Raw genomic sequence first — 17,160 nt, 5'->3', positions numbered from 1 at the left:
TTAGGAAGGGCATCCAGCTGCAGAAACCAAGCCAAATCTGACTGGAATCTGGTGGAGCTCTCTGGCTTGCAAGCTGCAGTCAAACCGTCCATCCCATGCCAGCAAGGAAAGTGAACGTTGAATGATGATGATGATGATGATGATGTGTGTATATATAAATATAAACATTGCATCACATGCTATCATCATCACTGCTACTACCACCACCAATATGCTTTGTCTATACTTTCTGAAAAGGTTGATAACTATAAAGCAAATTATATTCACCATGTGTTTAAACAAACCAAGCATCACCACCGCCACCACCGCCACCACCACCATTTCACATTAGTTAGTTTAGTAGCCTCGAGTTAGTTTACACTAAATAGTAATACTAAATGAGATTTGCAACTGTTACCTTCACTGCTACCATCACCACAACTATTTCTACTTCTACCACTAATACAAATACCATTTAACTTCAATCTCCTCAGGTGAATGTCCTTTCAGTCAATGCTACCACGCATTTGAACACTGTGCCTCACATCTTAAGATCTACACTAACGGCACCACCACCTCCTCCACGGCTGCCAACATCTGGCTTCATAACCTGTTGGTCATTAACCCTTTTGTCACCATATTTCTGTTGAAAAAACTCTTAACTTTTCTTCAATAAATTTCGAAAATATTGAAGTATCTATTTAAACAACTTTGTCGTTACAAACCAGGTGCTATTTGGAACATTTATATAAAAAGAAACAAAAACAAACATGAAATTCTCATGCAAGGTTTTAGCTGAGATTAACCCAACCCTTCTGTTACCATATTTCTATCGAAATAATACACTACCCGTTTAAATTAATTTTTAAAATAACAAAGATATTTAGTAAAATAACTGTCATTATTTATCTGTTGTTTAAAATATAAATCAACATGAAATTTTGATGGAGAGTTTCAGCTGAGATCAACTAAACCCTTTTGTTACCATATTCCTATCGAAATATACTGCCCTTGTTTAAATTAATTTTCAAAATAATGAAGAATTTAGTAAAATAACTTGTTATTTATCTAGTGTTTAGAATATAAATCAACAAGAAATTTTGATGGAAGTTTGAATTTAGCTCACTTCAAAACGGAATTTTTATCATAGAACTAGGAGAACTAGGGGCCAGTTTCAAGTGACAAACAGAACATACAGACTGATAGTCACACTTTAATTGACCCTTTTGTTTCCGATATTTCTACATAAGTACAGTTTATTTTTCAATATATATATTTTTAAATTATGAAGTATTTAATAAAATAACTCATTATTAATCTAGTATTTGGGATGTAAATCAAGATGAAATTTAAACAGAAGGTTTTAATTTAAATCAGTTTAGCCTTTTTGTTACTGTATTTCTGTTGAAATATACTGCCCTTTGTTTTAATTAATTTTGAAAATAATGAAGAATTTGGTAAAATAATTTCTGGCATTATTCATCTGGTGTTTGGAACATAAATTGATGTGGAATTTTGTTGGTACTTATTCAATTGGAATCTTTTGCTGAACCGCTAAGTTACAGGGACATAAATATATCAACACCACTTGTCAAGCAGTGATGGGGGATAAACAAAGACACAGACACACACAGAGAGGATAGCCAAAGCTAAAACACAAAGACAACACATGCATGAACCCACAAAAAAAAAAAAACAGGATGGAAAACTTTTGATCAAGGGCCTTGATGGAATAGGGACTGAACTAAGGTCAAAGAACAACAACAAATGGAAAGCATTCTAAATTCTAACCCCTCACTTCTGTCTCTCCCTCTCTCCATACACATAGCTGTGCTATTTATGTTCCTTCTCAAGCCTTTCCGTGGCTCATAGGGCCGGTTTCCCGGTTTCCTTGGCGTATAGGTTCCCCACCTGGACGGGACGCCAGTCCGTCGCAGGTGAGCTGCAAGATGCAGGAGGAAAGAGTGAGAGAAAGCTGTGACGAAAGAGTCAGCAGAAGTTCGTCATTACCTTCTGCCGGAGCCACATGGAGCTTAGGTGTTTTCGCTCATAAACACACAGATCACCCAGTCTGAGATTCGAACCTGCGATCTCTAGATCGCGAGTCCACTGCTCTAACCACTAGGCCACGTGCCTCCACAACAGCTGTGCCAGAAAGAAACCAAATGACCATTGCTCTCCATTTTCATTCCTCTCCACCTTCTTCGTTAGTCAACCTCACAGCTGTGTTCCCCCCTCTTTCTTCCCCACCTCGACCACCACCACCACCACCACCGCTGCCATCAAACACCTGATGTACTGCCTCCTCCACCACCACATACACAGACTTCCACGCCTCCGGCCCAACCATCTAACACAAATAAATAAATAAAAAAAAGCGAATAACTGGGTCTCTGTGTCAAATCAATGTCGATCATTACGGAAAAGATCAATAGGGACAAAGCGCTCGCACACGCACAAGCACAAGCATTCAAATGCTGCATGCGCATAGGTGCATGCATGGTGCGTGTCTGCATCCATGTGCTTTGTTGTACAACTGGGATATGTGCTGTGGGAGAGGAGGGAGGGAGCAGGAAGAAGAGTGAAGGTGAGAGAGATAGGGGTGGAGAGCTAATGTTCATGTGCATTGTGAAACTGAAAGCGAGTTTGTGTATGGCCAGCTGTGTGTGTGGTGTGTGTGTGTGTGTCCTCGTGCATGTGGTGTGAGTGTTTGTGTGTGTGTCTTTGTGTATTTGAGACTGTGTGTGTTTGTGTGTGAGCATGTGTGTGTGTGTGCATGTTTGTATATGGTCATGTATATGGTGTAAATGTGAGGGAGAGAGAGAGATAGAGAGACAGAAGAGAGAGGGTAAGAGGGACAAGTGAGAGAAAGGATGAAAGAACAAATGAAAGAAAAAGAAGTGAAGAGAAAGGAGGAAGAGAGAGAGAGGGGAATTAGGAAAAACGAGACAGAAGAGAGAGTGAAAGAGCAAATGAAAAGAAAGAGAGGAAGAGAGGTAATGGAGAGAGTGAGAAAGAGTAAAAGAGCAAATGAAAGAAAAGGAGAGAGGGAGTGAGGAGAAAGAAGGAAGGAAAGAGAGAGTGAAAGAGCAAGTGAAAGAAAAAAGAGGAGAGAGAAGGGGAGGAGGGAGAGAAAGGATGAAAAGGCAAGAAAAAGAGAGAGGGGAAGAGAGGAGGAAACAATATGTTTATGTGGCAGAGAAAGCATGTGTTGATGGTGTTTGTTTATGAGCCCTTTTTTACTCTAGACACAAGGCCAGAAATTTTTGGGGAGAGGGCCAGTCGATTAGATTGAACCCCAGTACATCATCATCATCATCATCGTTTAACGTCTGCTTTCCATGCTAGCATGGGTTGGACGGTTCGACCGGGGTTCTGGGAAGCCAGAAGGCTGCACCAGGCTCCAGTCTAATCTGGCAGTGTTTCTACAGCTGGATGCCCTTCCTAACGCCAACCACTCCGTGAGTGTAGTGACTGGTATTTAAATTTATCGACCCCGAAAGAATGAAAGGCAAAGTCAACCTCAGCAGAACATGTGTGTGTTTTGGCTGAGTGGTTGCAGTATTTGGTTCCTGATAACAAGGTCGTGAGTTCAATTCCTGGCAGCACAATCTGTCCTTGGGCAAGACACTTTATTTCACGTTGCTCCAGTCCACTCAGCTGGCAAAAGTGAGTAGTACCTATATTCCAAAGGGCCAACCTTGTCATATTCTGCATTACCCTGAATCTCCCTGAGGAATTTGTTACGGGGATGCACATCTGTGAAGTGCTCATCCCATCATCATCATCACCATTGCTTAACCCTTTAGCATTCAAACTGACCATATCCAGCCCCAAATTTTCTACCTGTTTTATGTTTAAACTGGCCAGACCTGGCCTCTCACACCTACCTAAGAAAGTCATTCTAAAAATAAACAATCTCATCATTGAAATATGAAAGCTACAACACAATGCATGATTAATTCAAATCAATGTGAACAAATAAGCATTAGATTTGACTGTTTAATCTGAATACTAAAGGGTTAAAGTTTGCCTCCCATGCTGGCATAGGTTGGATGGTTTGACAGCAGCTGGCCAGGCAGAAGACTGAAGACTGCACTAGACTTCCATGTCAGTTTAAGCAGGGTTTTTATGGCTGGATGCCATACCACCCACAGAGTCAATCCCTTGCACATTAATTCATGAGCAAGCTGCTCCAGTGATCAGATCAACTGCAACCTTCGTCATCATAACCTATTTCTTTACTACCCACAAGGGGCTAAACACAGAGGGGACAAATGGATTAAGTCGATTATATCGACTCCAGTGCGTAACTGGTACTTAATTTATCGACCCCGAAAGAATGAAAGGCAAAGTTGACCTCAGCGGAATTTGAACTCACAACGTAATGGCAGACGAAATACCTATTTCTTTACTACCCACAGAGGGGACAAACAAGGACAGACAAACGCATTAAGTCGATTATATGGACCCCAGTGATAACTGGTACTTGTTTAATCAACCCCGAAAGGATAAAAGGCAAAGTCGACCTCGGTGGAATTTGAACTCAGAGTGTAACGGCAGACGAAATACCGCTAAACATTTCGCCTGGCGTGCTAACGATTCTGCCAACTTGCCACCAACGAGAGCCAGTCTGCACATATGTGTATAGGTGTGTGTGTATGTAAGCTTGTAGTTGCATAAAAACTGTGTGCACATGGAAGTATACATGAGATGGTGTGCAGCACATGTTGTGTACATATGTTTGTGTGAGTATGCAATATATGGTGCACATACTGCACAGTAAATGGAGGGCAGTGGTGGGAGTGGCGCAAGGGAAAAATGCCAATTTGAAATGCTTACCTTCACACTTCATGCCGACTAAACCACAACCCCAGATGTAATCATTACCTGTAATTAGAAAAGAAATATGGATGGAAAGGTGTGCAACAGCAATTTGGATATATATATATATAAACAATTAAACTTTTGAACCCAGAACTACTGGTCTGGTGTTTAGTTCATTGAGGGGTAGGGGAATGAAAAGTAGAGTTGACCTCTGCAGCATTTGAATTCAGGAACCAGAACAAATGCCACAAAGCATTTTATCTGCTACACTTATTATTCTGTTACTGCTGTTGCTGCTGCTAATAATAATAATAATAATAATAATTCTTTCTATTATAGGCATAAGGCCTGAAATTGAGCCTCTAGTAGAAATAACAATAATAATAATAATAATAATAATAATAATAAATGCCCTGATGCAGTACCAGGCAGTGGCTCTCGTGGCTTCTGATCTTAACTGATTGCAAATGTTATCATGTAAATTGTTTTGTCTTGGTATAGAAGACGGGCTACAGCAAATATTCTGCTCAATACCACAGATTTGCTTGTCAGTTGTTTGATCTTAACCAGTTGACTGTGTCCCTTAGTGGCTGAAGATATGTGCATCTCTGATCACAAGCAGAAGTAGTGGGGGAGCATCATAGCCATGTGTTGAGAGGGATTCTTCGAGGTTTGGATAATTCACCTTTGGAAACATGGGTGGTTCATTCAACATCCTTAAACAACCCTTATTCAAGGACCTAGTGAGTGGGATGGGTTACTCGACCAGAAGAAAATTCTAACTGGGCCCCACCTGTAAGGTCATGTGCTGTTTATCTTGATATGAGATCACCATGACGCGCACATAGGGTTGTGATGCATGTGCTTGGTGTACCCTTATCAGATGGGTAGTCATGATGGATATACTGGTCTTCGTATATTTTACCCCAGTGTCACTCTGATGGCATGCACTCCTCTCTCACTCAATAATAATAATAATAATAATAGTAATAATCCTTTTTACTAAAGGGACAAGGCCTGAAATTTGGGGGGAGGGGACTAGAAGATTACCTCAACCCCAATGTTTCACTGGTACTTAATTTATCAACCCTGAGAGGAGGAAAGGCAAAGTCAACCTTAGCAGAATTTGAACTCAGAATGTAAGGACAGATGAAATGCCACTAAGCATTTCGCCCAGTGTGCTAATGATTCTACCTGCTTGCCAGTTTTGTAATAATAATAATAATAAAAATGAAAAAACAATACTTACAGTAAATGCACAAAATAGGTCGCAGAAAATAACTCTTTACTAATCTATGAGGTACACCTGGTGGCCCTGAAATGATTGAAGAAAATATAACAGGTGAGTTGTATTGAAATATAAAAAAAAAACAAAAAAACGACAGGTAAATTACACAGGAATGAAATATGACAGGTAAACAGGTATCAGAATGGTGAAGTAGTAACAGAAAGTGGAACAGCGTGAAATCTAAAAGGAAAAGGTAAACAGACAAAAAAAAGAAAGAAAAAAATACTTGTGTGAATAAAATATGCTAAATATGCCTAAGGTTATTAAAAGCTCTTTAGATGCATAGCAAAATTTAAAGCACTTGAGGGTGGTAAGTGTTTCCATGTTTACAGATATGTATTTTAAAGAAGAGGTTTTAAAGTTAAATTAAGGAGGTATATAAATGTGAGTGTGTATGTGAGTATATATGTATATAGACACACAGACACACACACGTAGGTATGTAATCAAATGAAAAACACCTGACCCATGGAGTGGAAGCTAAACATCTCCAACAAATTAACTTAGCCTTATGTTTACATCTTCTATTCTTTTGTTCTACCAAGTACATCAGACATTTGGCTACAGCCATGCTGGAGCACAATTTTGAAGAATTTTTAGTGGAATGAATTGACCCCGTTACTTTTTTGCTTTTTGTTTTTTACAAGCCTGGTACTCATTCTCTTTTGCTGAACCACTAAATTACAGGAATGTAAACACACCAACTCTGGTTATCAAGTGATGGTGGTGGTAGAACAAACGCACACCAACACATACAACTGGCTTCTTTCAGTTTCCAAAAAACTAAATGCATTCACAAGACTCTGGTCAGCCCAAGGCTATAGCAGAAGACACTTGCCCAAGGTGCCAAGCAGTGAGGCTGAACCAGGAACGACGTGGTTGGGAAGCAAATTTCTTACCACACGGCCACGCCTGCACCAAAGAAAACATCCATGAAACTTCAAGTAATGCAAGGCTAAGTCAACCTGCTAATACATAAAATAGACACTTTTCCCTTCATTTGAAAAGAGAATAATAACCTTTGCTGCAACAGAGGCACGAAATCCCTGAATGTTTTCCACCCCATTATTATTCTGGTGACAAGGTTCCACAGCACTCACCCCATTTCTTGGGGGTAATCGGGTTTCTATTCTACTAAATGTTCTTGCTCCTTTATCATGCTTCAACCTTCTAGCATTTAAACCAGCCATATCCAGCCAAAACATTATCATCATCATTTGAGGTACATTTTCCGTGCTAGCATGGGTTGGACAGTTTGACCAGGGTCTGGGAAGGCAGGAGGGTGCACCAGGCTCCAGTCTGATCTGGCAGTGTTTCTACAGCTGGATGCCCTTCCTAACGCCAACCTCTCCGTGAGTGTAGTTGGCATTAGGAAGGGCATCCAGCTGTAGAAACACTGCCAGGTCAGACTGGAGCCTGGTGCAGCCCTGTTTCAAAAGTCTAAACCAGCCAGATTCTGCCTCTCACACCTACCCTACAATCACATCAATGAAATCTCAAAGCTGCAAGGTAATGCATGATTAATTCTAAACAAAGTGAATAAATAAGAGTAACATTTGACAGAGCACAGTGGAGAGTTCTTGTGTTGGGAGTTGCTTGATGACCTTAGAAGTGCCAGTATCATGTAAAAAGCCCCCAGTACCTTCTGTGAAGTGGTTGGTGTTAGGGAGGGCATCAATCCAGAGAAACCATAAAGAATGTCACTGGAGCTCAACACAATCCTCTGGTTTGTCGGCTCATGGCAAATCACCTAACCGATTGCATGTATGGAAAATGGACATTAAATGATGATGATGATCATCATCATCGTTTAATATCTGTTTTCCATGCTAGCATGGGTTGGACAGTTCGACCGGGGTCTGGGAACCCAGGAGGCTGTACCAAGCTCCAGTCTGATCTGGCAGTGTTTCTACAGCTGGATGCCCTTCCTAACGCCAACCACTCCGTGAGTGTAGTGGGTGCTTTTTATGTGCGACCAGCACAGGTGCCAGGAGAGGCTGGCAGCAGCCACGATCGGTTGGTGCTTTTTACGTGCAACCAGTATGGAAGCCAGTCAAGGCAGTGCTGGCATCAGCCACGTTTGGATGGTATCACAACTACAATTTCCATTTGATTTTTATTTTGATGTTGATGTACTTGACTCAATAGGTCTCCTCAAGCACAGCAGGTCGCCCTACGATCCAAGGTAAGCACAGTAGGCTGTTCTGTGATCCAAGGTACTTTGGATGGGCTGGGGCTGCTACGTGAAACTGGTGCAGGAAACAGCCATGAAATCACATTATTTGTCGGGTCTTTGCAGTCACAGCATATCTCCAGAGATCTCGGTCTTTTGTCATTGCCTCTGTGAGGCCCAACGTTCAAAGGTCATGCTTAACCAGCTCATCCCATGATGGTGACAATGATGATGATGATATTACCTAGGTAACATAAGCTGTCAAGTACTTTTAGTGACATTTGTGGATGGCTGAAAGAATTCCCTGCATGGTTACATTTATTGCTACCTTCTCAGGTACATCTGCTATCAACCAAGTTTTTTTATTTCTGCTTAAATTTGGTCCCAACTGCATTGCTTATGCACCCATAATTTCTTTTCTTCATATTGAACTATTCCTTTTATTACTCTTTTCACTTGTTTCAGTCATATGACTGTGGCCATGCTGGAGCACCGCCTTTAGTCGAGCATATCGACCCCAGGACTTATTCTTTGGAAGCCTAGTACTTATTCGATTGGACTCTTTTGCCGAACTGCTAAGTTACGGGGGACATAAACACACCAGCATCAGTTGTCAAGCGATGTTGAGGGGGACAAACACAGACACACAAACACACACACATATATATACATATACACGACGGGCTTCTTTCAGTTTCCGTCTACCAAATCCACTCACAAGGCTTTGGTTGACCCGAGGCTATAGTAGAAGACACTTGCGCAAGGTTCCACGCAGTGGGACTGAACCCGGAACCATGTGGTTGATAAGCAAGCTACTTACCACACAGCCACTCCATGTGGTTGATAAGCAAGATACTTACCACACAGCCACTCCTGCGCCTCTTCCCATATGGCAGCAGAGTTCTTTCTTGCCGCTGGATTTACTTCCAGTCCTCTTGGGTCTACTACGGTTACTTTTAGCCAATTAACTTCTTCCATTCCAGCCACCAGAGCCACAAACTTACATAAAGCCATCCACTCACAAGGGAAACTGACCTGATAGCCTGTACCATGCTTTTGCAAACTGTTTGGAAGTACACATGTACTTGCAAGCAAACCAAACACAGGCACCGTCTCAGCCCTCCCACCATTTGATCCAGTGGAACATTAAGAATGTGACAGCTCTGAAACTCACCTGAGACCACACCCGGTCCTTTGATACAAACTTGTTTTAACCCTTAAGCATTCAGATTACTCTGTCAAATGTAATACTTTTTTATTCACATCAAAATCTCAAAGCTATGAGATAATGCATGATTAATTCAAAACAAATGTGAATAGATAAGTATTACATTTGACAGAATAATCTGAATGCTAAAGGGTTTGTGTCCTATGATCAGGGGTTTTCTCATGAGAGTTACAGAACACAAACTGATAGTCATAAAATATTTAATCCTTTAACATTTCAACCTGGCTGTATTCAACCTAAACATTTTGCTAGTTTTATGTTCAAACCAACCGGATCTGGCTTCTCACACCTACCCTACAATGTCATTCTAAAATAAAAAAAATAAACAATCACATCACTGAAATCTCAAAGCCACAAGACAATGCATAATTGATTTAAATAACAGTGAGAATCATCATCATCATCGTTTAACGTCAGCTTTCCATGCTAGCATGGGTTGGACAATTTGACTGAGGGCTGGCGAACCAGATGGCTGCACCAGGCTCCAATCTTGATCTGGCAGAGTTTCTACAGCTGTATGCCCTTCCTACATCCTGAATGAATAAATAATACATATGACAGGAAAATCTGAATGCCAAAGGGTCGACCCTTTTTTTGTCATCTTGTTTCTTTTGAAACACACAGCCTTTATTTCAATTAATCTTGAAAATAACAAAGAATTTAGTAAAACAACTTTTGTCATTATCAAGCTGGTATTTGGAAAATAACAGGAAGAAATTTTGATGGGATGTTTTAATTTAGATCAGTTTAGAAAACAGAATCAGTGTCACAGAGCCAGCCAGAGAGGAGGTCTAAGATAGGTTGGTATCAAAAGGGTTTATATATAAAAAAAGAGACTAACATCTTAACCCTTTCGTTACTGTATTTATTTTGAGATGCTCTGTGTTTCTTTCAATTACTTTAAATATAACAAAGAATTTAGTAAAATAACCTAGTTATCATTCAGCTAGTGTTAGGAACATAAATTGTGACTAAGGTTTGGTGGAAGATTTTAATTCAGAACTTATGAAAACAAGACATTTGTACTCAGAGCCAGAGCCGGTTTCAGCCAGTTTGGTATCAAAAGGGTTAAAGAAGCCTTAACTGTAGGGTGGGAAAGTGAGTCAGTTAAAAACTCAGATGAAAACATGTTGTCCTTAACCTCCCAAAGGAGCCCTGATCAGACAGATTTATGATCAAGAGCATTGAAGCCATGAGCATCACATCTTCCCCACCCCCATGTGGGGTTAAATAAAAAAACCACAAAAGTCAATTAATGTGTCCTTCCTTTTATTTTATGATAGGGTGTGATTTGAGAGAGTCTTGGTTGTTATGTCTAGTAGATAAAAGCAATCAGAGATTCACTTGTATCAGCAGAGGTGGTGATGACTGCAGTGATGGTAGTGTTGTTATAGTTGTTGTTGTTGGCGGTGGTGGTGGTGGTAAGTATGTAGGTTATTGTTGGTGACTGCTGCCGTTGCAGCATGCATCTGTGTGCAATGGAAACCAGAGCAAAACACAGCAACAAATTGATCCCATCTGAATTTGATCCACTGACACCAGCAACATAGATTGCAATAGCAACTAGCTTTCTGCTACTGACGACGATGGTGGTGGTGATGATGGTAGTAGTGATGGTGATGGTGATGATGGTGGTAGCAGTGGCAGTGGTGATAGTGGTGGTAATGAATGTGATGATGGTGGTGGTGGTGGTGATAGTGGTGACAGTGATGGAGGTGGTGACGATGATGATGGTGGTAGCAGTGGTAGTAGTGGCAGTGGTGATAGTGGCGGTAATGAATGTGATGATGGTGGTGATGGTGATGGTAGTGGTGACAGTGATGGAGGTGGTGATGATGATGATGATGGTGGTAGCAGTGGCGATAGTGGCGGTAATGAATGTGATGGTGGTGGTGGTGGGGATAGTGGAGATGGTACCAATGACAAGTGGTGGTCATGATGGTGATAATAATAATGATGATTTGATGCTTGTGATGATGATGATGATGATGACAATGATTATGATGGTGGGGATGATGTGAAATATGTTGCTGGTATCATCTAGAAAGTTCTGGTGTGGTGTCAATGGTATACGTGATGGCAGTGGTGGTGGTGGTGGTGGTGGTGAAGGTGGTGGCAGGGTTGCTGGGAATGCGAGGGGTAGGGGATAAGAATACTGAGCGGAGATATAGGAGGGGCGGGCGGGTGGGTAGAGGGGAGTCTGTTGGGGGTCAAATGAAAAGACTAGATGAGATAAAAAAAAAAAATCCTTCCAAGACAGAACGTGACCTTGTACAGTGAAGCACATATGTTTGTGTGTGTGTGTGTGTGTGTGTGTCTATATGTATGTATGTGTATGTGTTTATACATCTGTGTGTGCACGCATGTTAGTTAATGTATCTTGGCACCGTATACGTTAGTAAGAGCAGGATGCAGCATCCGTTTATAGCTGTTTTTGGCAAAGATAATGCTTAAATATCAGCCAGATAATGTTTATATATATATATATATATATACATTTATATATGATGCACCTGTATATATGTGTGTGCATATGTTTATCTATGTGTATGTATACATACATATGTATGCACAATGTGTCTATACATATATATGCATACACACACTTATATACATACATAATTAATGATACACATCCATACACAACATTTGCACATTTTTTATATCCGGATTTGTTTTTGTTTTGTTTTGTTTTTTTGTTTTTTTTTTTCTTCCACCATTCCAGCACAGGTTAGATGTATATATACAACTGGAAAATTGCTTTACACTTGGATGTCCTTCCTATCAGAAGCACCATCTTAAGAGCAAAGGATCTCTTATTTCTCACGTTTTTGAAGACACAAACTGAACAGATGAATTGTTAAAAAGAATGAATGAACAAGCAAAACGTGGTATCACTTTAGAGCATATAATATATATGGAGTGGCTGTGTGGTAAGTAGCTTGCTAACCAACCACATGGTTCTGGGTTCAGTCCCACTGCGTGGCATCTTGAGCAAGTGTCTTCTGCTATGGCCCCGGGCCAACCAATGCCTTGTGAGTGGATTTGGTAGACGGAAACTGAAAAAAGCCTGTCGTATATATATATATATATATATATATATATATATGTGTGTGTGTATGTTTGTGTGCCTGTGTTTGTCCCCCCAGCATTGCTTGACAATCGATGCTGGTATGTTTACGTCCCCGTCACTTAGCGGTTCGGCAAAAGAGACTGATAGAATAAGTACTGGGCTTACAAAGAATAAGTCCCGGGGTCGATTTGCTCGACTAAAGGCGGTGCTCCAGCATGGCCGCAGTCAAATGACTGAAACAAGTAAAAGAGTAAGAGTAGAGTAAAACATATATATATATATATATATATGAGTAGAAAAGAAATGCCTGTTTCACATATATAAAAAACACACACATTTACATATATTATGCAGTTTGCATTTGAGACATAAAAACAAAAATGAAACCATTTACCTGTACAATGGAATAACGAAGTAATCAAATGATACGCTATTTTCATACAATATTCAACAGATTGTATTGTTCAACACAAAAGACACCTTCAATCTAAAAGAAGCAGAAGGCTCACTCTCTCTCTATATATATATGTGTTTGTATAGATCAATATTGATCCTGATTGTACCTCAATTATTACACAATGATTAGTCAAGATGTAACAGCAGGTACATACCAAAGAGGTTAGTTCATGTTACATCCGAAAAATAAAATTCTTTTTAAGTGACTCACAAGTCCAGGTAGGAAGGGTAGCATCACTGAAGCTTTTGGAACTTCTGAGATGGATGAAGGGAAAACAAGAAAGAAATCACAATTTGTATGCTCTCCTCAGGCAGGACACTTGTTCTGAATGTTTACAACAGAAAGGAACCGACAAATGGCACCTGCAGTTCTTGTCATTTAGCCCCATGTCTATTGTGACTAAGCAGACCTTTTAATCCGGGATGCTGTAGCCCTATTTATACTGTCATTCTCCTTTTTTTTTTCACAGGCATAATATATATAAGATGACATATCTAATATGTCTTACCATCTTAAGATGGTGGGGTGTAGTTTGAGAGATTTGGCTATCATTTCTTACATAAAGTAACCATATAGGGTGAACCCTTGATACTAGTGAAGGTGCCAATTTGTAGTTTACACTTCTTTTGATACCAGCCCACTTAGGGGCACCCCTGTTCTATGAAACAAACTTCCTGTTTTAAGCTGATCTAAATTAAAACCCGAGAAAGTTTTTTGTTAAATTCTATCTCAGACACCGTCTTAATTATAATGACAAATTTATTGAACTAAATTCTTTATTATCTTCAAAATTAATTGAAACAAAGGCAATGTTTTTCAACAGAATCATGGAAATAAAAGGGTTAAATATTGTAAATCAGTCTGGGTGTTGTGACTCACCTGAGACTGCCACCTGGTTCTATGATGCAAACATCTAATGTTAATGTGATCTAGATTTAAATCCTCCACCACATAAAAAGCACCCAGTACACTGTAAAATGGTTGGCATTAGGAAGGGCACCCAACCATAGAAACCTTGCTATAACAAGCAATGGAGACTGGAGCAGCTCCTGTTGAACCATCCAACCCATGCCAGCATAGGAGATGGACGTTGAATGATGATGATGATTCCAAACAACAGCTTAATAATTGACAAAGTTATTTAACTAAATTCTTAATTATTTTCAAAACTAATTAAAACTAAGGTAATATACTAAGTTTTAAAAAACTAAGGTAATCAGCGTAGGAGTGGCTGTGTGGTAAGTAGCTTGCTTACCAACCACATGGTTCCGGGTTTCAGTCCCACTGCATGGCACCTTGGGCAAGTGTCTTCTGCTATAGCCTCGGGCCAATCAAAGCCTTGTGAGTGGATTTGGTAGATGGAAACTGAAAGAAGCCCATCGTATATATGTATATATGGGTGTGTGTTTGTCCCCTCAACATCGCTTGACAACCGATGCTGGTGTGTTTACGTCCCCATAACTTAGTGGTTCAGCAAAAGAGACCGATAGAATAAGTACTAGGCTTACAAAGAATAAGTCCTGGGGTCGATTTGCTCTACTAAAGGCGGTGCTCCAGCACGGCCGCAGTCAAATGACTGAAACAAGTAAAAGAGTATACTTCAACAAAAATACAGTAACAAAACGGTTAAACCAAACAGATTAAATCAACCAGCCAAGAATAAAATACATCTTACAGGTTTCCACATAGTTTCCTTTGACCCAATTTCACCCCACATATCTAAAGTGAACCCATGGCTATGATAGATAAAACTTACCTAAGATGATACTACACACCAGGATTGAACCTAGCATCACATGATTACTGAGCAATTTTCTTAAACCTTACATCCATGCCTGCACCCAATGTTAGACCACGTTAACTCGCCAGTGTTAATCTGATACAGAATTGAGGGCACCAGATTATCAGTCCAACATCTGCGTTTCAATACTGTCATTGTTTGTATGTGGGTCATGCATGCCATGTCTATTGCTATGCGTCTCAACTAATTGTAACCTTGTCAGCAAGGTATACAAGCAACAAGCAACTCAGACACAAAACACTACATACCACACTGAGACCAACACTTATCTGGTTTCATTTCTTCTTTATTTCTTCGTCTCAAGTACAGGCAAAACTCAGTGAGTCATAAGTGTACTGACTCTCAACGACTCAAAAGCCTTGAGGGTTTACCATCTCAGCACTATTAGTACTCTACTAAGTCTTGATTCTCAAGAGCCCTGTCCACTAAACTATTAACAGATATATTCTCTTTTACTTGTTTCAGTCATGTGACTGTGGCCATGCTGGAGCACCACCTTTAGTCAAGCAAATCGACCCCAGGACTTATTCTACTAAGTCTTGATTCTCAAGAGCCCTGTCCACTAAACTATTAACAGATATATTCTCTTTTACTCTTTTACTTGTTTCAGTCATGTGACTGTGGCCATGCTGGAGCACCACCTTTAGTCAAGCAAATCGACCCCAGGACTTATTCTACTAAGTCTTCATTCTCAAGAGCCCTGTCCACTAAACTATTAACAGATATATTCTCTTTTACTCTTTTACTCGTTTCAGTCATGTGACTGTGGCCATGCTGGAGCACCACCTTTAGTCAAGCAAATCGACCCCAGGACTTATTCTTCGTAAGCCTAGTACTTATGCTATCAGTCTCTTTTGCCAAACCGCTAAGTTACGGGGATAAAAACACACCAGCATCGGTCAATGTAATCGACTTAATCCGTTTGTCTGTCCCCTCTGTGTTTAACCCCTTGTGGGCAGTAAAGTAATATATATTTTTCAATGAGATACATGAATGAGCTAGGCCCTTTTTAACAACTCAATTCTAGGGACAGATTCAGAGAGGTACACACCATGAACTTGGTTTAGGTTATAAGCCTTGCCGAAAATCCTGGTTCACAACGACAAAAGGATGGGAACAGCAAAAGGATTGCCATGCATTTTTTAGACATACAAATTGTTTTTACTCGGTTGTGGTCACTTCAAAATGCCAGTGCTTTCACGAACCTCGTGTATCCCAACAATTTTCCTTATGTACCTCTAGAAGTATGTGTGCCCCAGTTAGTGAACCCCGTGGGTTAAAATTTAAAAAAAAACTACCAGTTACCTACACCCCGCTCTGTTGATGACCAATATACTTATCAGTCAAGTGTCCGATCAATGATTATGAATCATACAATGATATACAGCTCACCACTGTATGAGACAGCAAACTCTCTGAACCTGTCAAGTGTTTCACAGCTTGCTGAGCTGACTTGAAGGTATGCTGTGGGTTTGGTCCATCATAAAAACTGACAAGTTTTTCATAGTTTGTAATGTTGAATTTAGGACAGCAGTTTATGATTCATTTACAGTACATGATCATGTCCTCCAAACATAATGGTACAACATCATAAAAACAGACAAGTGTTTCACAGCTTCAAGGCCACATTCGGAAGGCTAAAGTCATTGTAAATACATTAATAATGTAAGAATAATTCTAGTTCCAGCATGACCACCACAGAGGAGTTCCAGAGTAGGAACATATAGAGTTCAAAATTGTATTTCCCCCACCACCACCACCACCAAAAAAAAGACAGAGACAGGTGAGGGAATAACAATCAAGATGTATTCGTTTGATGCCCAGAGAAAAAAGGAAGAGTCTTGGCCAAGGAAGAAAATTACGTTGCCTGGAAACAGGTAAGAATTAGTGACAGGAAGAGCATCCAGCTGTAGAAACGTGCCTCGGTGAATTTCATCTGATTCATACCGGCAGGGGAAAAGGAAACTTTATTATTATTATTGATGACAATGATGATGATGATTGATGATGATTAATGATGATGATGGTGATGATTGATGGTGATTGATGATGCTGATGATTGATGGTGATTAATGATGCTGATGATTGATTGATGATGATGATTGATGATGCTGATTGATGATGATGATGATGATGATTGATGATGATGATGATGATTGATGATGATGATTGATGATGATGCTGATTGATGATGCAAATACAAACACAAATGTTGAGAGAGAGAGAGAGAGAGAGGGGGATGGAGAGAGGGAGGGAGGGAGAGAGAGAGAGAGCCAAGAATGTCTTCTGCTATCGAGTCTGTTTCTTGTCCAGATCCGACTAAACTATAACCAC

At 40.2% G+C, this 17,160-nt stretch overlaps 1 protein-coding gene across 5 annotated transcripts in view; it reads right to left on the bottom strand.

Annotated features, from left to right (window-relative positions):
• Nucleotides 1–17,160, bottom strand: part of LOC115223514 (phosphatidylinositol 3-kinase regulatory subunit alpha) — a 209,972-nt gene that overhangs the window by 39,730 nt on the left and 153,082 nt on the right. For all 5 annotated transcript variants that reach the window (XM_029794138.2, XM_029794139.2, XM_029794140.2 and 2 more), the window contains 2 exons: nt 6,056–6,121; nt 4,822–4,869 (listed from right to left, as the gene is read on the bottom strand). In XM_029794138.2, coding sequence (XP_029649998.1) covers nt 4,822–4,869; nt 6,056–6,121 — 114 coding nt within the window. The remainder of the gene's footprint in view (nt 1–4,821; nt 4,870–6,055; nt 6,122–17,160) is intronic.

Source organism: Octopus sinensis, linkage group LG23 (assembly GCF_006345805.1).
Source record: "Octopus sinensis linkage group LG23, ASM634580v1, whole genome shotgun sequence".
In the NCBI taxonomy this organism is placed as follows: domain Eukaryota; kingdom Metazoa; phylum Mollusca; class Cephalopoda; order Octopoda; family Octopodidae; genus Octopus; species Octopus sinensis.
Note: the sequence above shows the minus strand (reverse complement) of the source record. Positions and strands in the feature narration are given on the sequence as shown.